The following is a 23,959-nucleotide window of genomic DNA, read 5'->3' as shown; positions in this document are numbered from 1 at the left end:
ACCAGACCCCGGATAAGCGGACGAAAATGAGATGAGAACTCGTTAATGCCTGACTTCGGAATAAATCCGTTATTTTTGAGCACTTAGATGCATCCCCCTCCATCATCCTCCTCTTCTTTATTCTGGCCTTTTCAGCCCCTCCTTTCTCTTTTCTCTCCTTGCCTTCCATGAGTGCAACAACAAGCAAAAGCAAGCACGAACTTGCTCGCCTTCTCTGTCAGACGCGTCTTTAGGGTCATGCCATTAGACGTGGGGCCCGCTCATATATTCCCCTACATTTCCGAAAATGGACTTGACCTGCAAGCTGTTTATTGGATATACGCATTTCCCAATCCCAGGAGTCTTTGCTCCATTCTACGTCAATTCAAGAACAAACAAATAAAGTAAACTGTAGTTCGTATTATTTATTTCATGGCCATGAAAGTTCTGTAACGCCTGAATAATGAAGAATTAAATGAAGTAAAAAATAATAATATAAAAAAAATAAAACATAAATGAGACATAGAGAGTAAGCAAATGGTATAAATATTGGTTGGATGTTCTCGAGACTAATATTAGTTATTTTGGCGAATTTCACGGCGTCTTGACGGGAATAAATTATGCTCAGGGCCGGCTTGCAGACGCCTCGCGGGCGCTCACAACTGTGGGCCGGTCCAACTGACTTCGCAGGCCACTACACAATTTTGGGCCGGTCCATCTGACCTCGCTGGCCGGCCGGCCGACCGGGAAATCTCCCGATCGTCCCGACGGCCACTCCGCCTCTGGCCGATGCTCTCTCGGGGGCAACGCCCTTCACTTTGACCGCCAATGGCTCTGCTTATAGGTTGGAATATGGTTGGAATGAAGCGGCCAACGATTCTTGACAGGCTGGGTACTTAATTCTTACACACAACCGGACTCGTTCATTACTTCACTAAACTGACACGCACGCTATCGCTCGCTCTCCTCGCTCGTCCACTCACTCGCTGACGTCACACACACACACACACACACACACACACACACACACACACACACACACACACACACACACACACACACACACACACACACACACACACACACACACACACACACACACAGTGATATGAGTAGGCCTACGATACTTTCTCGTGCGCACGACATACTTTCTCGTGAGCACCAGATACTTTCTCGTGCTCACGAGAAACGTTTACTTTTTCTTTTCTTTTTTCATGTCCCTTTACGGGTTCCGTAGGTTCCGTACCACTGGTACCAGCCACTCTGAAGCTGAATTTTTTAATAAAGAAAGGTAAAAACAATGTTCCCTTCTTGTTGTTAGTGCCAGACAGTTCCTTTTTTTAACTAGGTCTTTGCTGTCTCAATCCCACTGGCCTCTCGCATCTCTCTATGCTATTCTTTCAAGTATGTCTACCGCATCATTTAGGATTCTGCAAAGGCCTCTCCCCTCAGAAACATATTTTCTTCTCTTCCAGTTTGATAGATAAAGCATTTGTGTTCCGTTCTCTCCCTGTATAAAGCCTCTTTCTGTTGTTGTTTCTGTAAATGGTCTTGCCCAACATGTCCTCTTGTAATTTTTTGTTGTTGCAATAATGATATTTTGCAAAGGTTTATGTAAGGTGTCAATCATGGACACCTTACATACATACATAGCGATTTCAGAACATGTTTCACAACAATATGGGGTATTTTCTCTTTTTCCTGAATATTATGCTTATACTGGGGATATTTGAAATGCATGTGTTAATAACAACTCTTAAAACGATCTGTCAAAAATCTGTCAAATTAAATCTTTACAATTGCAACAGGGACAGACTTGCATTCATTTTTTGACCTACCAATGAAACAGAGAAAAAAAACAGGACGCTTCCCGTAAAATGGGCCAACATAACGCCACAGGAAGTTTCACCGAGGTGGCTCAACGGTCATAAGCCTGCTATATAAGAACCGCTCAGGCTCTCGTTGAGTTCGGAATTGTTCAGCACAAAGCCAAACTGAAAATGACGACTCAGATGAGATTGTTGTGCTTCGCTGCGGTTACCTTACTGGCGGAGGCTCAGATGATCCCGGACCCCTTTATCTTTCCTCTGAAAAACTTCCGCCCCCTGCTGGACCAGCTTCGGGATGAAACTGTAAGCATAGAAAACAGCTTCAGCACTTTGTCTTGATGCCATGTCTATAATGCCATTTAATGCTGAAATGAAAGATGGCTACTATTGCATTAACGTGAACTATGTCTATCTTTGATACAGGTCTATCCAGAGGGTGTGGACCTGTCCACCATGTCAGTGAGAAAAATGACATTCCCTGCACAAGAGTTAGACTGCAGCCAAGTGAACACTTCCATGCCCGGACAGCAATGTCCACTAAAGGAAAACGGGGTAAGCATGTACAACCATCCTTTCTTGAAAAACGTGTATTTTTAGTAATGTTAGATTCACATGACAATGTTATTTTGAAATTGTAATGAACTATTTCCACATTTTGGTCTTTTCCAGAAAATTATGAATTGCAATTTCACCCTGAGCTACATAAACCAAGATGCTGACATTCAAGGCTTTCAGTTCAACTGTGATGCTGCAATCAAGGAGGCAACCCTGGTAAGGCTTATCCAAACTTAAAAAAAAAGATGTATCTATGTAGAGCTGATGAGAATGTTATTCTTATGATTCATGAAGAACATCACGTGCTCATGTAATGATGTGAACTTTTCCATGCGATTCATGAAGAACATCACATTCACATGTAATGATGTGATGTTCTCCAGATGATTCACGAAGAACATCACATTCACATGTAATGATGTGTGTGCAGTTGCCCGAATAGTTAATTAAACAGTGCAGTAGTAAATGTAACCATCAAGAATACTAAATTATTTTATTAAGCGGAATACATTATTTTAAGCAGTGACAAATTGTTGAATCTGTACATCTTTCACCCTATTGTCTCGACCTCGAACCAATCTGAATCCTCACCTCTTTAACCCTGCATCCATTTCTGTGCCATCTCCTGATAACAGACCAGAGTGAGAAGGAGCAGGTCTGGCCGTGGATCAGGAAAAGCGGGCCGTGGCGGATCTAGGGGGTCCAGTGGGTCCAGAGGCTCCAAGGGATCCAGTGGGTCCAGAGGCTCCAGGGGATCCCGTGGGTCCAGAGGTCGCAGGGGAGGTCGTTTAGGGCATGGTTCTACCGTCGCCCGGGAAGGGAAACAGAAACAGCGGCGGAACGCGTACAGCATAAACTGACTATAGCTAAGCCTGCTTTAAGGTAAAAAAAAAAGGTAGCAGCGCATTGGCTTGAGCCTGTCTCACTTATTTTCTTGATTTATATTGCATTTTCAAATAGTCAAGAACTTGTTTTGTTTGTTCACTTCCTTTTTTTAGATTTGATAGTTCACCCATAAAGTACCCATGTTTTCATGATAAAAAACCAAATGCAAACTATAGAAAAATGTGCTTATAATCTTTTTTACAATGCCAAGTACCACGTTCCTGTACTACAAAGAAAAACAACATCTGGCAAATGGGTGGTAAATATTCTGCAATGATATTAGGCTAATCCTACAAAGGGAGTTTTAAAAGTACACTTTGAGAATTACCATACAATCTAAGACCACTTTGAAACAGATTGGGTGTGCGTTTTTGTGGCCTCATAGAAGACTCGACGCACCCTGATTTACCCAGTTTGGAACATTGTTCCTGGGAACGAAAAGGGCAGAATTTATTGTTAATATTTGTAGGTTTGTTACCTCATTTCCTTTGATGAACACTGAAGGGTGAAGGTTCAAATGATAAATGAAAAACCTATGTTTACACATTTCATTTTATTTCAAATCGACATGTGCATACACACTTCAAAGATTAAATACCCTCAAAATATGATTTGCTTCTCTATTAACTTACAGGAAAACAAAATTGTTATCGTAAAGCTCCGCTGAAAAATAAGTTCTTTTGGCAAGTTTTATTATCAGCCTGTGTTTCTTCGTCACTCAAAAACAAAACAAAAGCAAATGTGTAAAAAAAAAAAAAAGCATCAAAACCAATCCAACACTGTAGGATTGAAACATAGCACCTTGTCTCTGTCGATATGGATTCTTAGACTGGATTATAGTGAGTAAGCCACGATATGACAGGGTTCAACAGTTAGTGTTAGTGAACACACTCCTGTGAAGACAGACTTTAGACACGATGTCCCGTTTTCCACTGACGTTACACAAGCCACATCCACGATACCAGAGTACGACTCGCACGTGATACTACAACACGACCACCTTGCCAAAAGAACGGAAAATAAATAAATACTGTACATATGTGCTGCTAAAAAGGTGTGAACGGAAAAAACATGCTGGTTTGGGGTGGAAATAATAAGACTACGCCCTAAGGCACTGGTGAAAACAGAACAAAAGTGTCGATATGGAGGGCATTAAATATGATGGGGAATCAGATAAGAGTGAAGATCCAACTGTCTACAAGTCTGTAAACATAAGCTTCAAAACAAATCCAACAGAAAGAAATACTCCACGGTGTGACACGTCGTCTTGTGTCATGTGAAAACGTTCACGAAACCAGAGGTACACGACAGCCACAGTGCTTTGCGGATCGCTCGGTGAGGACGACCACGGCGATCTCGATGCGATGCTCATATATATAGATATATATACACACACACACACACAAACAGTGAGCGAGGTCATTCATGGGCGGGAAACTAACTATCTGTCCCTTTCCGGAGACACAATCCACTTGAAACGACGCCGCTGATGCAAGTTACACCAGACTTTTGAAAACGTCTTTTCTCCTTCCGTCAGTGCAAAATGCTGAGTCGTGTGATATTATAAATGTGCAGCCTATGTCAAAAACCTATTCTTTCAAAAACACCAAACGCACACAAACACAAACACGTTACAAAACACAAAGCAGCACTTGGGAGAGCGATACCATTGCTTTGCTCTCAGAAGTCTGACAGTGGTATAACAGAATACAGGATAATGGTTTAGGAAGCAATGCAAGTAGACACACCTTCTACGTTTTCAATGGAGCACATGTGAAGAGTAGCGCAAAACGCATTCTGATCTAATTAGCTTTATTTTCAGTTTAACTGAAAATAAAGCTCTTGTGCATGAATTTCACCTATCACAATATTGCCTGTTCAATGTTATGTCTCGAAAAAACAGTTGAATTTAAGATAAATCAATATTTTGAAGAAATATGAAATAATGTACACAATCAAATAAATATAAGATAAAATGACCTGATTGATGAGAAATTATATAATTGTTATTATTTTAGACTAAACCTACCTGAAAAGCTCAAAGCAAAGAGAACATGCTGTTTCACAAGCAAACCATAATCATTTGCTGAGCAGCTCACAACCTTACAATCACTGTGATCAAATCTCTATCACAAATATCCAACGTTTGCATAATCTTTTTTAAGGGGTGGGGAGAGGGCAATTATTGTATTCAGAATATGGAAAATCAAAGTTAGTACATACACTTATCCTTAAAAGCCTTTGCGTTGCAATCTTTGAACTGCATTCTGTAATGCAGACTTTGATACATAGATGTGTTGATATAATTTCCCAAGATCTGCCTGATGAATAATTGTACTGTAGCAGAAATAATAGAACCAATCCTCCTGACGTCTAGGATTCACATTAAAAACATTCAGTGTAGACCTCATCTACTTCAGACCTACCTATTGTGGTTAGCTTTAGCGGGTTATTTGTGTTTATGCTAACAAACAACTGCCTAATCATATTACTTTCTGGATTAAATTGTAACGTGACTTTTAAATGGCACTTTGAATCCTGTCTTAGCGGCAATCAATATATAGAAGGTTTCAGAGATAGTAATACTAGGTCTCAATTGGTACATTTTGAGGACCAAAATAAAAAAAGGAGCAGCTTTAAAGCATACGTTTCCTCCAGTTTAAAGTCCTATTATACTCAAGCCCGGCAGGCCCGTTGTCAAGTCTGATAAAATATGCATAAACGACCCCTCAGATTGCACGGCAGCCCACGCCTCACTGCTTGTCCTCTCTCAGAGGCCCTCCGGCGATGCAGAAAAGCAAAACGATCTAGATGAGCAACAGGTAAAAGCTCATAAAGTCTACTAGAGATAAAAAAAATGAGAAAATAGACCTTCTTGCTCTTCAAAGGAAAAGTGAAAGGGGATGCTGCTTCCAACGCTCTGAGAGACAGAGATCACCGCCTCAACACTGAACGGGTCGGAGAGCTCCTTCTGCTGCAACGTCAATGTCTGTTGATATGCAGGTTGCATTGGACACTGTAGTGATCAGCCCTGCATCTCTCTCTCGCTCACACGCACACGCACAAACACACACACACGCACGCACACGCACACACACGCACGCACAAAACACTCCGTAGGATTAGAGGGCAACATTTATAAATACATACTGAGTCATGGCATAGAGATGAAGAAAGACGATGGAAGACTTGTTTTTTCCCTGCCATGTTTCGCCTGACGGGACGGTGTAGGAGGGGCGTGGTGGCGCGCCAACAGGGGGTCAGTGTCCAATCAAGTCCCGACCGCCTGAAAACTCTTGAGTGACGGCTTTAAAAGGTCCAATCAAAGCTTCCCCCCCCGCGGTGATCCACTAAGGCCACAGTGTTCGTTGAAGTAAAGGAAAGCGTAAACACTATAAAAAGGGGAAGAGAAAACATTGATCAGGGCGCATATACATATATATATTCATATACTTGAATTTCCCTCGGGATTAATAAAGTATATATCCATCTATCTATCTATCTTTATATTCTTGGGCTTCACAGATATTATACATAGAAAAAAGTGACATTTTTGTTGCCCTCCGTTAAAGGAACTTTAAGGAGAACTCAAGGCTATGGTGGTGTGACGGGTTTCAACCGTGTGTAGCCCGTACCTTATGGTAGAAGGCACTTCAGCAGCTACTCCTGCCGTCTGGTTGGGGAGCGGACCCGCTGACGACCGCCTCCACTTCTCCCTGGTCCTCCTCCTCCTCTTCCTCCTCCTTCCAGCCCCCCAGGGTGGCGGGCCCGGCGAGGCCGGCCGTCGAGTGGAGGCTGTGTGAGTGAGGCGCACCTGAGGACCGGAGAAAAAGAGGGTGTCGGACGAGCAGGCGCCGTTTGAGGAACATTGGAGGAGAGCTGGAAGTCGTCGACCATGGAAGTGCGGGGCGGATTTTGTGCCGGTTTCCATGGCAACGACCGGAGCAAGGTCAAAACGACGGAGATGTTTTTCCCATGCGTTACGTGACGAAGTCTCGGAGACAAACGCTGGAGTAGCGAAGGAGGGCCGTGGTTCATTTTTTTGTCACGGCATGAGCGATAAACCGATGAAGGGACAAGAGCGGTTACCCCGAGGGCGCCGGAGGATTGATTAAACCCCGCGAGACGCCGACGCCTCTTCACGCGCTTCTCAGAACAGTGGCGCGCGTTGACAGTGAGCTCGATAAGAGGGGGCCGTCCATAACAGACACATGCTGTTCAGACATGGACACACACGATGGCTTCTGATTTACCAGGGTTGGTGTGGAGCTCTCTCATGGGCACGGGGTGCTGGCCCTGCCCTGAAGTCCTCTGGGGCGCCGAGCTCTGCTGGTGGACCTGGGAACACAAGCATGTTTTATAGGTATGTATATGTACCAGAGCCGTTACTAGAGTCGGTAGTGTTGGGAGCGTCTACGCGGCTGTGCTCCGTTCAGAGGTTTAAGAGTTTTAAAGCAGTGATTACGCTGATAGATCTACACCATTACTGAAGATTTCATATCGGTGCATATCGGCAAACACAACGCCGAAACCGGTATATCTGTGATGGGCCAATATCGGCAAGATTTAAATGGTGTTACCTCGTGCATGTAGATGGCGTGAAGGCTCATCTCCGCCGAGGAGAACTCGGAGAGCATCGTGCTGCTTCGGAACCGCGCGTCGCTGTTGGACATGCTGCGGAGAGACACAGCGGTTATTCGGCCGTTATAGTCCTGAGCACATTCACCTGAATTCAGGTACACGTCGTCAAGGTGTATTCAGCAGTGTGTCGTCAAGGAGAATTCAGATACACGTCGTCAAGGTGAATTCAGCAGTGTGTCGTCAAGGAGAATTCAGATACACGTCGTCATGGTGTATTCAGCAGTGTGTCGTCAAGGAGAATTCAGGTACATGTCGTCAAGGTGAATTCCGCTATACGACGTAGAGGTGAATTCAGCTACATGTCATCGAGGTGAATTAAGCTATGTGTCGTCAAGGTGAATTCAGCTACATGTCATGATCGAGGTGAATTCAGCTATAAATTGTCAAGCTGAATTCAGCTTTACGACGTCAAGGTGAATTCAGCAGCAAGTCATCCAGGTGAATTCAGAAACATGTCATGAGGTGAACTCAGATACAGCTCATCTCAGTGATGAGCTGTATCTTGACATATTCTCTTGACCATGATAATTATCCAAACAGAAAAGTTGTTTCATATAAAATATAGTATCATGAATGATTGTTTTATTGTTGAAATGGCTGGGCCATGAGGCTGATATATATGCTGGCAGTCGATTTGACAAGTTCATTATACTGTTTATCAGCAGTTCTGTCTGAAGTTACCACTAGGCAAGCATTATTTTGAGAACACCATTAAGCTGTGTTGAGTGATTCCTTTAGACTGGCGTTGTTTCAAGCCTATCCCTAACCAGTCACATAGTTATGTGTCAGTATTAACTGGTGTGCCGTCTATGCTTGGATGGTGAACACAAATATTGCCATAGTCTAAAGCAGGGGTCAGCAACCTTTTCAACATGCAGTGCCAGTTTGAAATGTTCCCGTTAATGAGTGTGCCTTAAGCAACTATACATTAAAAATTAAGCTGAATTATGACACAGCGACCAAAAACATTTCCAGAAGACGCTGTGTTCCAATATCCATACTTCTTGAGTACACTTAAACGTAGCACACTATTCGCACTCACTAAGTGCGCTAATCTTCAGATGTCAGTGTTGTTCCAAATCGAATACTCCGTGGTGCACTGACCGGAAACCACCATCACGACTGCCGCCGCGGCTCCTCCCCCGCAATAAACATCCCGTTTTGAACGGTGAACTCTTTACGCCTAGCAGCTATAAAAAGCTATAAAAGCTATAAAAACTACAAAATGACTATTAATGTAGGCTATGTGGAAAATGCGCAGACTTTGGCTCAGTCTGGATCCGCCCTCTTCCGCTACGTAGCTAAGATGGCTGCCGGTGAGTACGAAAAGTGTACATCGATCCACACTTCGCGGTTTGACCGTTTTGAGGACACCATCCGGGTCCTCTCAGTTCACTTATTTTCGCCCTACGTACTAGGAACTAAGGCTAGTAAGTACGGATAGTATGGATATTGGAACACAATCATGCATCAACATCTTAAATGTTTTGTTGGTTGTTATATTTGCAACATGGGCTTACAAATTATAATTACACATGTCCCATCTTAAAACACCATTTTCAGAAACTCATTCAAAAACATATTTGCACTGTTAGAAATGTAAAAAACGAGAATATGTGAGAATTTTGGAACCATCCACATCAATATCTTTAAGAAATGTACAGCTTTGCAAAACCATGTGAAGGCGATGCATACAGGCCACTTGCAACAATATTTTTTATATTTTCTTCTCTATTACTCACAACATAGGTTTAAAAACTATGAATTGATACCATTTCAGAACACTGCTTTGTAACTAATTTAAAACATATTTGCACTGTGAGGAAATTGCCAAAACAGAATAAAGTGCACAAAAAAAATCGGTAGTAATGATTATGCTGCCGCATTGTACTGTGAAATTTGAAAATAATAATAATAAAAAAATAATAAAAAATGTTATTTTTTCTTTTATTTAATTTTTTAAGTGTGCCAATGATTACGCCTTGGGGGTTTCATTCACTGTGTCTTTCTTTGATTTTAAGGTGGGATGACATGCAGGAGGAGGAGGAGGCGAGTGGAGGGGGTTACCTGTCCATGACGGTGCGGTCGCTGCCGTACAGGGGGCTGTCGGGGTGCAGGGAGGAGGGCAGGGGGTTCAGGGAGTGGCTGCGGCCGGGTTGGGGGTGGAGCTGCGAGGCGGACAGCGAGGCCAAGACGCTGGCCGCCGCCGCCGCCGCCGTGCTGGGCGGGAGGAAGCCGCGGTCCCGGCCGGGCAGCCCCGACGCGGTCAGCACCGGGTGGGCCAGGACGCTGGCCAGCAGGTTGTCAGGCTGGGGGGGGGTGGGGGGGAGAAGAGCAGCATTAGGGTGGGGCCGCCGTGAGATCAACCAATCAGTGCGTCGATGCTAAATTGTCAATCGTTTAGAATTACCATTATTAGTAATCGTTTTATCTTTTCATTCCATGATCATTTCAGATCATTGTTTTTTGTGAATAATTTCATGTCGCTCATGCTCAGAGATATAAACATAGGTGATGCAATTAGAAAACAACATTATTTATGTAAATTGTACATTTAAACCAATGAAGAACCCAGCAGCCCCCAGCCCGCACGCGGCTGCCCCCTCACCCCAGAGCCGGACTCGTTGGACAGCAGCAGCGAGCCGCAGAGCGGGGCCTCCGACAGCAGCAGCCGGGCGGAGGGCCCGCCCTGGGCGTCCTGCTGCACCTTCTCCTTCAGGTGGCTGATGAACATGGAGGCGTCCTGCGGGGGCTGCCAGCGCGGGTTCTTGATGGTGAAGTGCATGAGCGACAGCTCCGTCTTGCCGTTCTCCGCCTGCTGGTAGACGGAGGCCTCCGTGCGGCCCTCCGACATCCACTGCAGGGGTAAGGGGAAACGTTAGGACGCCGACGCGCGGAAAGATGAACCACTACACATCGGATCCTTTTTTTGTTAAACTAGATTTACTTTTTTCTGTCCTACGGACAACGCTGGTAAGTCTTCTGTCCGTACGGACAGAAGACTCACTAAGGCTTCAACACCAACCGCTTGAATCTGTGCCGTGGTATGCTAGCCAGGTTGAATCCCCAATGGCCATAGCCCGACTGTAGCCCCGAGAGGAAGATGCCCTAGCCCTATTGCCCACCTTCTGTTCGATGATATGTGCTGCATCTACCGGGTGACTTATGCGCAAAGCCGTGCAATACAGGACTACACTTTGACACTTTGACGTAAGATTACACCTGAGAGGATTCACAGACAGCCCGCCACGCAGAGCAAACTGTAAGAGACGACGCGGAAGGACAAAACGAGGGCCTTGCCATTGGGTTGCCGTGGCGTCGGATGTCCATCTGGGCGAAGGAGCAGATGTCCCCCACGCCGACCACCTCCACGGTGAAGTTCCGGAAGAAGTCGATGATCTCCAGGGACTTGTTCCTCAGCAGGAAGATGAGGACGAAGGGCGTCACGATGGGACTCAGGAGCTCCTCCAGGATGAATACCTGACCCGTGGAACGAGACACAACATAACATTTCGTCCTAAGAATGGTATGCCTTTGTTTTAGGAATGAACGATTAATGATTAATAAAAATCACGATTAATAAAATATTTTGTTTATTAATTACCGGTAGTTACAAATCTTACTAATCTCTGTATCAGTTTTTATTTTTATTTTACAATTCAATAGTTGAATAAAGATGTTATAATATCAATTCATGCGTCAATTAATCTCAACACATAGGCCTGGCCTGAAGGAAAGAGCAATGTATATGTTGACTGCTTCCAATGTTGTGTTGGTGATTTATTGCTTGTTTATCGAATAATACAGAGCATATGGGACTTTGAAAAAAAAAAAAAAATCGCACACTAAATTGCAATCGCAATACGAAGTCGTTCAGCCCAACCCGTGGCTCACCGCTTTGTACTGGAACAGCTGGGCCACCTCGTCCCGGGTCTCGCCCTTGTTGGCCTGGCCCCTCCAGTGGTCCGGCATGTAGTGGATGTGGGCCAGGACGCACTGCAGCAGCTGCTCCGGACACCACACCATGTGCTCGTCGGGGATGAAGGACCTGGGTGTGGCAGAGAGCAGCAGGCGCGGAGGATTAGCCCTGTTCCTGTGGCGTGGCGCGAGTGTACGTACGCCACTGTTTCGGCCAAGGGGCAGGGGTTCGATTCCCGTCAAGGCCGAAGATGCCTTTTCCGTAGAAATGCACTCAAGGTATTGTTAGACAGTTGGATAAACAGGTCCACCGTATGGCATATCAATTATTGTTATTATGAATATACAACAATATTAATTATACAAACACACTTTAAAAAGTATTTATGACAGAAGATAATTTAATAAAAACGATCAGACATTACAGAAAACTGTTCCGACATTCAGGAATAAACCAACGACCCCCTCGGGCCGGCCTACCTGGTGACGGTGATGACCACGCCCAGCACGGTGATGGCCGTCAGGATGTGCTGCACCGTCAGCACGTCCTCGTCGTACACCGTCAGCGCGATCAGCACCGCCAGCACCGAGCCCGAGAAGAAGGCCACGTTCTTGGCCAGCACCGACAGGAGCGGCGCCGTGAAGGAGTTCATGTACTTGGACGTGGGCTTGTAGCCGCGGCCCAGCCGCCCGTGCAGCTCGTGGTTGAGCTCGTTGAAGTGCCGCAGGTACAGCCGGCCGTACAGGGACCAGCGCCGCGCGCCCAGGCTGCCCGGCTCGCGGCGGATCACCTCCGTGTAGCTGAAGAAGGCGTACAGCACCTGCCACACCAGGATGAAGGGGCACAGCAGCAGGTTGGCCAGCCCCATCAGCAGGATCACGCGGCTCAGCTGCTGCGCCAGCTCCAGCCGGTTGCCCGCCCGCTTGTACTTGGGGTGCAGGTTCCACTTGTTCTGGAACAGCGAGCCGGGCCCCCAGAACAGGATGAGCTCAAAGTTGTACTTGAGGCCCTGCGTGAGGAACACGATGTCGCCCAGCAGGGGGAGCTGCAGGTGCACGGGCAGCAGGGACTTGTTGACCATGGCCACCATGTAGTTCTTGAAGCGCAGGATGCGGTGGTAGATGTCCAGCTCCGTCAGCTCCTTCTTGTGGATGCACATCTGCTGCTCCCGCTGCAGGCTGATGAGCCGGTCCTGAACCTCCTGCCACGTGAAGTTGCACAGCTCGTCCTGGAACGGTTCACCGGACACGCAGGTCAATGACAAAGTACTGTCCTTTATGTTTTTTTGAGCCAAGTCAGCGTTCTCGATTGCCCTCTGGACACGTCCCCGGGTCAAACCACTATGTAAAAAAGGATAGCTCAATGATGCGTGTCTCCCATGGGGCACGCGGCTCAGTGGGTTGAGCCACCGAGCCCAAAGGTTTGTGTTTTTAAAGGATCAATTCTTCCACCTGGACCATATTCTCACCATCATTATGGACTGAGTGACTATTGCCGACAACAAGCCGGTTTCGCAGCTGCAACGGCTGAATCTACCGCGCTCCATACTGGACCAATTTAAAAGATTGTTGTCCACATGCGTCATTTAGACCGAGAATTAAGGAAAAGGGGGGGGGGTTGGCAGGAGGCAGAGCGGGTCGGCTGGTAACCTGAAGGTTGTTAGCTCGATCCCCGGGTCCTGTGTCGAGGTGTCTGGCTGTCGCCTTGTAAGGCTGACAAAGGCGTCGGTGTGTGAATGTGTGCATCAGGGGTGAATGTTAGGCAATATTGTAAAGTGCTTTGAGTGGCCGATGGTTATAAAAGCGCTTTTTAAATGCAGTCCATTAAAAAAAGATTTCAAAATCCTGAAGTTCTCCTTTAATCCGACATGCAGGTGTGGATCGAGCAGTGGGGTCTTACCATCCTAATCTTCAACGCTTTGATGTAGAACTGCCGGATCTCCCAGTAGCTGAGGATGTTGCAGAAGACTTTGACCAGCCGGTAGATCCAGAAGATGGCTGCCATGATCAGGAGGAATATGATCCAGCTGTTTTCCTGGATGCTGAATACAAATAAGAGATTGATGTATAAATCATGTGAAATGATGGCTTGAAACACAAGGGGGTACATAAACCACAATAAGGGGTTTAAATAATGACCAACTGTAAAAGTATGGCAACACTTGCAGTAAAAGGCACGATTAATTTATAGACAATATTCAGCATACGCAACAGAAATCGGGAGAAACCAAGGACGCACGGCACCATGCAATTTTTGTTACGCTTGGTTTTTGTTTAATATATTATACAGAGTCCCAGCCAACAGCTTAATAGTAAAAATAAATAAGGTTTGAAGAAAATGAAACCATTAATAAATCCATTGGATATCGTTCAAGGCAGCCACCAATAAAAATCCCCAATATACACAGTTAATGTCAGCGCGACACGCACACACTGTTGACAGAGTCGGGGGTCACCTACACTTTATCTTTTGAATTACAGGGGACAGGAGAAAGTGTCTCAATGTTCCCAAAAACAATCTTCTTGGATTATAGGTCATCACCGAGAGCAGTTTGAGATTGTTCCAGACTGCCGGTCATGGCGTTCTAAAGTTAGAATGCCCAGCTTCAACTGTGCGTCATTAAGCCCTGATATAAACAGCCACTTAACTACGGTGGGCAGCAGGAGCCAAATCGATGGGAGCCGTGAGTGTGGCTATGAGGAAAACAACCAGAGGAAGGAACTGTTGCGATGCTGGAGTCAGACCGGCAGAGAGAGAGAGAGAGAGAGAGAGAGAGAGAGAGAGAGAGAGAGAGAGAGAGAGAGAGAGAGAGAGAGAGAGAGAGAGAGAGAGAGAGAGAGAGAGAGAGAGAGAGAGAGAGAGAGAGAGAGAGAGAGAGAGAGAGAGAGAGAAGTGGTCGTCAGGCATGGCTGGTCTAGCTGAGCTGTCAGGTTCCCTACTCGGTTGACCAGTTTCACCACATTGAGGATATCAGTGACAGCGTGGTGCATGTCTGTGTGTTCATGAACGATGAGCACGAATAGCTCCCAAGGGAAACATCCCCAGTGCCAGACTATTGCAACTTGTTATTGTTGATCTCGGTGACGCCGTTCAAGATGTAATGTCTCAATCTTGCGCAATTTCTGAAAACTCAAAAGGCTGGAACTCGGTATACCGGTAATTTCCGCAAATGAACCAATAAGGCAAAGTACCGCTGGCTCTTCTTTATACATCAGCCCAGAACTAACCATTGCTTCCATGATTGAAAAAACTAAAGGGTCATTATGTCACAAGAATCTACCGCAAAAGCTAGTCACCGGGATGAGTTGTATGAGCAGTATTCTCTCTAACAACACACTTGTTTTTCCACACCACTCATAATGTGTATTTATGGCCGGGAGCGAGCCAACATATGTCTTGTTGTTGTCTTGAAAAAAAAGATGTGGTCAAATTGAGTCAATCTTACAAATAATAATAGTGACTGATTGTTATTGGGTGAAACTTAAATATAATTATTTATTTCATCAAAATCTGTTAACTCAACAGCTGTAGAAAATACCCTATAAAACAATGAGCAAACATGTTTTAAAATATCGCCATCTATTGTGAGTTGACTGCAGTCCTTTTTTTTTTTTTTCACGACAATGCACATTAATAAACATGTACAGCAGTACACATAAATGTGCCAGATTGTAGCCCAAGGGCTAATTTCCATCTGTAGTCCTGTGACACCCTTTGAGACAATCGCTTTGATAAAGATCTGAACACAAAATGGTACATAGAAGGGGGACTGTGACTGTCCTAAATTACATGCCTGTCAATTAGGGATGCACCGAATATTCGCCCACCGAAAATGTTCGGCCGAAAATTGTTTTACTCATTTATTTCAAGGTACATTGTTCTTAAATTCTTGCTATACGATCAGTATTAAATAAATATTTTGTATGAAATTTGTAATTGTTTTTTTATTGAAAAGCAAGACAAAAAAGTTTATAAAGGACATTTAATTGTTTGATTTATGCAATGGTGAAAAATTAAAGCAAAATGAATGAAGAACAGTAAAAGCCACATTCGGTATTCGGTTTCGGCCAACTGTTTCAGTATATTCGGTTTTGGCCAAGAATTTTAATTTCGGTGCATCCCTACTGTCAATGTGTACTCTAAACACATGTCACACAAACCAATGAACAAACAGCCTATTATGAAAGGCAGAATATGACTGTATTAGGAAGAATTAAAGATTTATCCACACTACTCTACCGATTGTGATTGCCATTATATTTTACACCCTAGTGCTTGTCGAAACAACATTTAACTTGACTTTGATAACCTGCAGATGGGAACACACTTACTTCTCAGTGCACTGCTGGCTAGGCAGGAGAGCATCAGGGAGTGTGACTTTGTTCCTGTCCAATGGGTTCTGGCCCGTCCCGGTGTGATTGACGGCCCGGTTGGCGAATAAGATGTCATACTCCACACAGTTGAAGAGGAACGTTGTGAATGTGACCACAAACAGGAACTGACTGTGATGAGATTGTGCATGTTAACAATATGTATGGGGATAAGTTCTTCCAGTTTCTTAAGAGGACACACACAGATTTGACATTTACAAGAGTCGCTGAAATTATATTACTGACAGTTGACTGTCAAAAACTCTTAATTAACTCTGTTAAAAACAGATTATTTAACACACTTTTTGTGACTGTGTGTGTAGCTAGATATAGACATTGTAATTTAGATCAATCATTGATAGTCCTGAAGACTATTCAGCATCAAGGTTCTTTACAGTTGATATCAAATTCAATAATCTGCAAGTAATTGTTTTTCTTGAAAATAATATTCAAGCTTTTTGATCCTTATCAGTTTTTAAAAAAGAATTATACGTACATCAGTTCGAAGAACTCTGACAACATCATACAGGCAAAGCCATTCTTCTGATGGAAATGATAGATGTGGACAGTCAATTAAGGAATACACTTATAAACACCACCTGAAAAGTATGACAGACAGTGCCACTATTCCAAATTACACTACAGAACATTTTACCAGGAGGGAAATTGTTATTTTCTCGTTACATTACAAATAAGACATCCTCAATGCTGTTCACTGTCATGTCAACATCATCCGTCAGGCAGCCACCATCGGCCCATTTGAGAGCCACATTTAACAAGCAGCCTACAAATTATTACTAATTACTAAAACTACCACTAACCCTGACCCTCAAATTCAAAGGATATTCTCGTGAAGAAGTTATCCAGGTTCTTGATGTGGTGCCATGAGTCTGCAAGACAAACGGTGCATGTTAGATGCATACTGTATCACCAGCTACAAACCTGAAAGCAGGGATATTAAAAGCAAACGAGTTCAACTACAAGCTGTAATGTATTGCACATTGACATGAAACGTGTATTTTGAAGAGAGATGTGTACACTACCCTTCAGGCCTTCTGGCACATGCACCAACAAATCCTCCTCCCCTGGCGGCGAGTCCTCCTCAAAGTCCTCAATCCTCTGGTACTCCTGGTAAGCTTCAAAGTTGGCCATTGTCCTTCACATTCTTCACCCACTTCCCCGGGGTATCAAGCGAGTCCTCAACCCTTTATTTAATTTTTTGGTATACTACAGTCCCTTGTATTTTTTTTTAAGATAATGTACGGGCTTGGAAAACAAGCTAACGGCGCCGTGTGCTAGCGTGACAGTCGGGGTCACACTCCACCATCCCGGGCTCGGTCTGAAGCAGGCACCGCCGAAACGCACTCCTCTATAGGTTAACCAACGAACACTGCCTACAGCCTAGACGGAGCTCCACCACATCGCCCTGAGCCGTGGTGTTCCCCTGCAGGGGGGGGAGAGCTAAGTCAACACGTCCAGCTGACAGGCTACTGGCTAGCCCCTGGATGATTCAGCCGCTCGGCGGAGGACGCGGTTTGTTTTGTTCCAATCCTGCTCCGCTCCTCGCTAGCGCTAGACGTCGGACTTGGTTCCCCGTTGAGCTTTTCCCCGTTGGTTTTATGGTGGACTGCGGCGGGTGTGTGTATTTGTTTTTCGGGAGGTCTGTGATGTGTTGGGTGAGGTTAAGTTGGATTCCCAAAATAAACCGTCTCTGTGTGTATGTGTGTTTGCGTCTCTCTCGCGTTATGTATTTCGCAAACAAATGTCAACAAAACATGTGTGACGTCACTTGAGATTCATCAGACGTCACATCCGGTTAGATTACAGTTTGTGAACAATGTTACAAAAAATGCATTAATATTTAAGGGGGGGAATCGTAATGACACACATATTAGCAGTCAGTGGTCTCGCAAAAAAAAAAGATCTACATGTTTTTTATGCAAAAGTCCAGAGGATCAAGGGTCGACAAATGCACTCTGGGTGACAGTCAACATGGCAGCCCGCATGTAGCTCCTTGGGACCTGTGGGGCTTAGCGATTACCTTTCATTGTAGAAGTACTACCCTTCACTTGGGGAAATATGCTTCACCTACTGTGTTACAGAACAACCACTGGTGCACCAGTCCGGTCGCTCTGCACGCGGTTCAATAAAACCACAGATTTATGGAAATCTCCACGGTATGACTGACAGATAAGCCGTCCGGCTGGTTGTTGTGTTTGGGTGCTCCTATTTCAGTCCTTAAACGATGCTGTACAATGATAAAACAATAATTGCAATATCTAAACTCGAAACTGTTGACAAATACATTTGTGATTTAGGTATTGGTAAACGATACCTGCACTATTCCGATGTATACAGCACCTCAAAGTCAAACACTGTATTGTCAGCCAGTCATTGAGTAGCAGTGCTGTAGAGATTCCTGAAACGTGCGTTTCTTTATGTTTCAGAGCCTCGTTGTATTCATCACATGTGCCACACATGTGTAGATCTTTGCGACAACCTGGCAATGCCGTCAGTCGGATTTGGGGTCTGACCCAAAGAGCTGTCCGCCAGGCAGCCCCCCGGACTTCCAAACCCCGGGGGGTGGCCCTTAAATTTATTCTGGGGCCAGCCTTCTGCACCATAGCCGCACGGCTCGCAGGCCGAGTCGCTTACTGTGAAGCAGATTTCAATAACAACGTCCATGCAGAGGTTTCAACTAAAGATCCCGACCCCGAGTTCAAATGGCATATTCTGTGGGAATTTGTCAAGCCTCAGCTCTTTGCTCTCCTCGGTGCTGTTGTGGTAAGCAAGCCTAAAGTCACATAATTACATTAGACCTTTTCCATGTTAATTACATAATGTGTTGACAGTTGGTTTTCATCCCAATAAAACAAGTTATTTACCTCTAATCAGCTTGCTTTCGGTGCTGCAATCCTGAACATTCAAATCCCCTTGATACTGGGAGAGTTGGTGAATATTGTGGCCCGCTACATGAGAGAACACACTGGGAACTATATTCAGGAGATCAGAGGTCCCGCCCTCAAGTTGCTTGGACTCTATGGTATTCAAGTAAGTGGCATTGTTCCTGATATCCTCAATAGCCTATTATTTAACCTTGAATAAACCAGAAGTTTTATTCCAACCTAATAGCTCTCAATATTTGTGACGTCTGTACCTTTCAAATCATAACATTTACTGTGAATACACGTTTTTAATCCATGCTGGATTGAATAAACTAATAATAATGTTATTATTAACTGAATATAGAATCTAGAAGTCAGATTACCGTTTGTGTCACTGTAAACATTGGACAAATGGAAATCGGTGGAAATGTGGAACAATCCATCCCAGATTCACCTCCTCCTCCTCTTCCTTCCCAGGGTCTACTCACCACCGGCTACATCATTCTGCTGTCCAGGGTGGGGGAGAGGGTGGCCTCAGACATGAGGAAGACCCTCTTCGCTGCTTTATTACGGTAAATAATTCCCCCCGGTTTCTTCCTTTGTACCAAAGACTCAGCAGCACATCATTGTATCATGCTAATAAAACAATAGCGTATTTGCCATAGTATGGATAGTAACATTGCTTTATGTGGCCATTATCTCGCTTAACAAACCTTTTAGGTCTCAACCAATATGTTTTTAATGTTATTTGTCAGCCACTCCCAATGTGAGATCCATGGTAAAACACTTATACAACAGTCATACTAAATGCCTGCTGTGTCTTTGCTGTTATTTTGTCAGACAGGACGTGGCGTTCTTTGATGCCAATAAAACTGGGCAGCTCGTGAACCGCCTGACTTCCGACATTCAGGAGTTCAAGTCCTCTTTTAAACTGGTCATCTCTCAGGTACTGGTACTTCAGAATTAAGTCACAAGAGTTGTGTTTGTCTACTTATAGTGTATTGCTAAGAAATAATGTAGGCTACTCTAGGCCCAGTAAGTTTATTGAATGTTTTCATCAATCATGTGTTGGAATCATGAATAAATAATAGGAGATAAAACTCAATTTTTTGCTGATTATATATGCCATATGCTGATTGGTTATCAGTAGACAATCCTTGTTTACCTACGCAGACCTAATTTATTCCCAGTTAGGAGTAGTATATTTCCTTTAGTTTTTACAGTGAATTGCTAGAATTGAATGTGCATGTGACTAATCTTCCCTTCTTGTCTTTGCTCTCTTGTATGTATTTGCCTTTCTCAGGGTCTGCGGAGTCTGACCCAGACAGTTGGGTGCTTTGTTTCCCTCTACATCATTTCACCTAAACTCACCGGCCTGACCGTGGTTGTTCTGCCCTGTCTAGTGGGCGGCGGGGCTCTGATTGGCTCATTCCTCCGCAAGTTGTCTCGATTGGCTCAAGAGCAGGTCTGGTGAAACGCTGGGGCTTTCGCTGTTATGTGATGTGAATCTGTTTCGTTTTCTGCCGTTTCTGTTCAAATCTGATGCTGAATTCTGTGTGAGGCTGCAGGTATCCAGGGCGACAGGTGTTGCCGACGAGGCGCTGGGAAACGTGCGGACGGTTAAAGCCTTCGCCATGGAGGAAAGGGAGCTGCAGTAAGCCAGAGTGTGGTTAACTTGAAATATGTATTCATTCATATATAGGCTACTTCTTTGACTCAAGATCAGAGGATGATCTCTCCCCTGATGATCTCAGAGGATAGTCTTAATATGTACTTATTGATGTGTACCAAAAGTAATGAAGTGTACTTCTTTCAAAAAAAGATTGCATTGTCTTTTCAGACGTCATCATCTTGGCCCCTATTATATATTGTATATTTACTTCAATATCTATTTCTTTTTCAGGTTGTATTCCTATGAAGTCGAGAAGTCCTGTGAAATGAATGAGAGTCTGGGCAATGGAATCGCTGTGTTCCAAGGCCTGTCAAACGTTGCTCTGAATTGTAAGGTCTTGTTTTCCTCTCTCATCTCTTTATCGATATGAAAAGCTCTTTGCAGAAGGATCCGACTGTGTTCATTTAACAGTTGTCTGTGTTTATGTGTCTGTTATGTATTGTTCACACAGGCATTGTCCTTGGGACGATTTTCGCTGGAGGATCTCTATTGGCCGGTGATGAAATGTCCCCAGGTGACCTCATGTCCTTCCTGGTGGCTTCTCAAACCGTCCAAAGGTAAGACCTCAGGGTTTGTTTAAATCTGACCGAGATCAGTGCACCACGTTACAATAATCCACACATTAAATTTCACAATTATGTTACCCTTTCTCGACAGGTCTCTGGCAAGCATCTCTATCTTATTCGGGCAGGTCAGTAGGCCAACATGACACAACATGATACATATGTGCCACACCCTGGAGTCATTTCTTCTATATAATATCTCCATATCAACACTTTTTTCTGAGTTTTTGCTTGGTTCTCAATGGACAATGTCATTGGTTGTTAACAAGGATTATAAAGGCTGTTTCTTATCTCAACACGTGCTCCACAGGTGGTGAGGGGTCTGAGTTCTGGGGCCAGGGTGTTTGAGTACATGACCCTGGAGCCCTCCATTCAGGTCCTGGGGGGCGGCCGCATCCCTACCACTTCCCTGACCGGGAGGATCGATTTCATGGACATCTCATTCACGTGAGAGGGACCTGTCCTCCAGTGTTCACTACAGATACTACGGAAATTACAAAGCCACGCTTGCGATAAAGTAAACAAGTTTTTGTCCCTTTTGTAGTTATCCAACCAGACCAGGCCATCAGATCTTAAAGGGTTTCAACCTGACACTGCCCCCCGCGAAAACAGTTGCCATCGTCGGTGAATCTGGAGGAGGTAAAAACAGCCTCTTAGAGCAGTGATTACCGTTCACCTTGGTTTGAAGCCGCAAAATCACCTACTTGATCCTGCGCTATTTATCCCATTCATAAACACATTTCCACATTGATGTAATGTGCACAGGAAAGTCCACTGTGGCAGCTCTGCTGGAGCGATTCTACGACCCAGATAATGGCGTCATCATGCTGGACGGACTAGACATCCAAACGCTTGACCTGTCCTGGCTCAGGGGACAGGTTATCGGATTTATCAATCAAGTAAGGATTGTTTTTTTTCTTTAACGTTCAATTGCACTCATGGATAATGAACTGCATACCTGTCCTATTGCTCTCGCTGGCTCATCTGTTGGTAATTGTCCTTTTCTTCTCGATTGTAAAAGGAGCCCGTGCTGTTCGGCTCCTCTGTCATGGAGAACATCCGCTTTGGCAAGCCTGAGGCTACAGATGCTGAGGTCATCAGTGCTGCCAAGCAAGCCAATGCCCACCGTTTCATCACTAGCTTCCCAGACGGCTACGGCACCGTGGTCGGTACGGTACTGCTTAGCTTTTTTTTCAGGGTGTTTCACTGTCTTAAAATTAATATTTGTTATGACCCACCATTGTGCTGGAGGAGGGGGTCTGGGAGCGTTTCATTGTGGAACACAAACTCGGCCAGCCGTAGTAAACCGTAAAAAAACGGTAACCGTAAACCGTAACGTGTTTGTAAAGGTTTCCAAAGGTATTGACTAGCAATTGTAAATGTCCTCTTCTGAAAGCTTCATCCACAAGTGCAAATTAGTTTTCTACGGTAAAGTAAATCTGCAACGAAACAGGAAACAAGGGAGCAACTCTGCCCTTTGCAGTGTTCGGTTTCCGGCCCTGGCTCTGTGCCGTCACCCCCCCCCCAAAGGTTCTGCTATGAAATGGATCAGAGATTAGTGTGGCTGTTTTCAATCCTCTGCGTCGATTGTATCCAGGGGAGCGCGGTGTGACCCTGTCGGGTGGACAGAAGCAACGGATCGCCATCGCCCGAGCGTTGATCAAGAACCCCACCGTCCTGGTGCTGGACGAGGCCACCAGCGCCCTGGACGCCGAGTCAGAGCGGGTGGTGCAGGACGCTCTGGACCGGGCCACTAAAGGGCGCACGGTGCTGATCATCGCCCACCGCCTCAGCACCATCCAGGGGGCGGACCTGATCTGCGTCATGAGCAACGGCCGCATTGTGGAGGTGAGGCAAGGGAAGCCGCAGGCCTCGTGTCGATTCGCTTACCGTGGGTGTCACACTTAAGTGACATTGGTGATAAGTCATTACAAGCCGTTTTGAAAATATGCCTCTTCTGACATCACAAGTGGGCGTGTCCACGTAGATGTATGTTGGATAGATGAGCAGCGTTTGCTACAGTCCACTGGGTAGTCTGGTAGACTGATCTATCATGAACACATCTAGGTGGACACGCCCACTTGTGATGTCAGAAGAGGTCGATTTTCAAAACGGCTTGTGACGGCTAACCGTACTCACCCCTGGTGGTATAATATGTCACCTTTAACATTGATGTGAGAGAACCATTTGCAAATAACCAACATTTCTGTTCTGTGTTCCAAGGCTGGGACCCATCTGGAGCTGATCGGCAGAGGTGGACCTTATTCGGATCTGATTCGTAGGCAAAGAGCTGAAGCAAAGAAATGAGCGATTTAACAAGTGTTTACGATTAAGTGTACCATCACAAATGTCATATCAATTATGATGAGAGTCTCTTGACTACTGGGATCAGGTTATATGTACATGTAAAGTGTACATATTTGGACCAATCATTGTATTCGTATGATAGTGGTCTCTGGACATAGGGTTTTACTGCCATGGATTATTTGCCTGTAGCATAATTGTACAGAATTTAATTAAATGGAATACCTCAGTGTTTTATTCTCTTCTTATATAAAACTTATATTTTATCAGAAAATGTACTGTATTTATTGCATTATGAATTAAAAACACTAAGTTAAAATAAGTTATTGTTGTATGGCTCTGGTGCTTATGAATTGT

The 23,959-nt window shown here is 44.8% G+C and overlaps 2 protein-coding genes and 1 pseudogene across 2 annotated transcripts; 2 read left to right on the top strand and 1 right to left on the bottom strand.

Moving 5' to 3' along the window:
* Nucleotides 1-1,738: 1,738 nt before the first annotated feature.
* Nucleotides 1,739-18,466, bottom strand: atg9b (autophagy related 9B). The gene is made up of 14 exons (XM_056595931.1): nt 17,222-18,466; nt 17,025-17,068; nt 16,675-16,739; nt 16,140-16,310; nt 13,708-13,849; nt 12,288-13,036; nt 11,784-11,937; nt 11,190-11,369; nt 10,498-10,746; nt 9,957-10,198; nt 7,829-7,922; nt 7,502-7,586; nt 6,884-7,062; nt 1,739-6,640 (listed from the first exon to the last, which is right to left on the bottom strand). Exons 1-13 carry the CDS (start codon nt 17,328-17,330, stop codon nt 6,902-6,904), a joined length of 2,445 nt encoding a protein of 814 aa, XP_056451906.1. The 5' UTR covers nt 17,331-18,466; the 3' UTR covers nt 1,739-6,640; nt 6,884-6,901.
* On the top strand, nt 1,920-4,016 carry LOC130387019 (keratin, type II cytoskeletal 2 oral-like; annotated as a pseudogene).
* abcb8 (ATP-binding cassette, sub-family B (MDR/TAP), member 8) lies at nt 18,021-23,912 on the top strand. Its single transcript, XM_056595932.1, has 16 exons — nt 18,021-18,355; nt 18,626-18,962; nt 19,074-19,229; nt 19,541-19,635; nt 19,904-20,009; nt 20,367-20,528; nt 20,632-20,717; nt 20,967-21,064; nt 21,187-21,292; nt 21,393-21,426; nt 21,609-21,745; nt 21,843-21,937; nt 22,064-22,197; nt 22,320-22,467; nt 22,896-23,146; nt 23,522-23,912. The coding sequence occupies exons 1-16, from the start codon at nt 18,258-18,260 to the stop codon at nt 23,603-23,605; spliced, it is 2,127 nt and encodes a 708-aa protein (XP_056451907.1). The 5' UTR covers nt 18,021-18,257; the 3' UTR covers nt 23,606-23,912.
* Nucleotides 23,913-23,959: the final 47 nt, after the last annotated feature.

Source organism: Gadus chalcogrammus, chromosome 8, assembly GCF_026213295.1.
Source record: "Gadus chalcogrammus isolate NIFS_2021 chromosome 8, NIFS_Gcha_1.0, whole genome shotgun sequence".
In the NCBI taxonomy this organism is placed as follows: domain Eukaryota; kingdom Metazoa; phylum Chordata; class Actinopteri; order Gadiformes; family Gadidae; genus Gadus; species Gadus chalcogrammus.
Note: the sequence above shows the minus strand (reverse complement) of the source record. Positions and strands in the feature narration are given on the sequence as shown.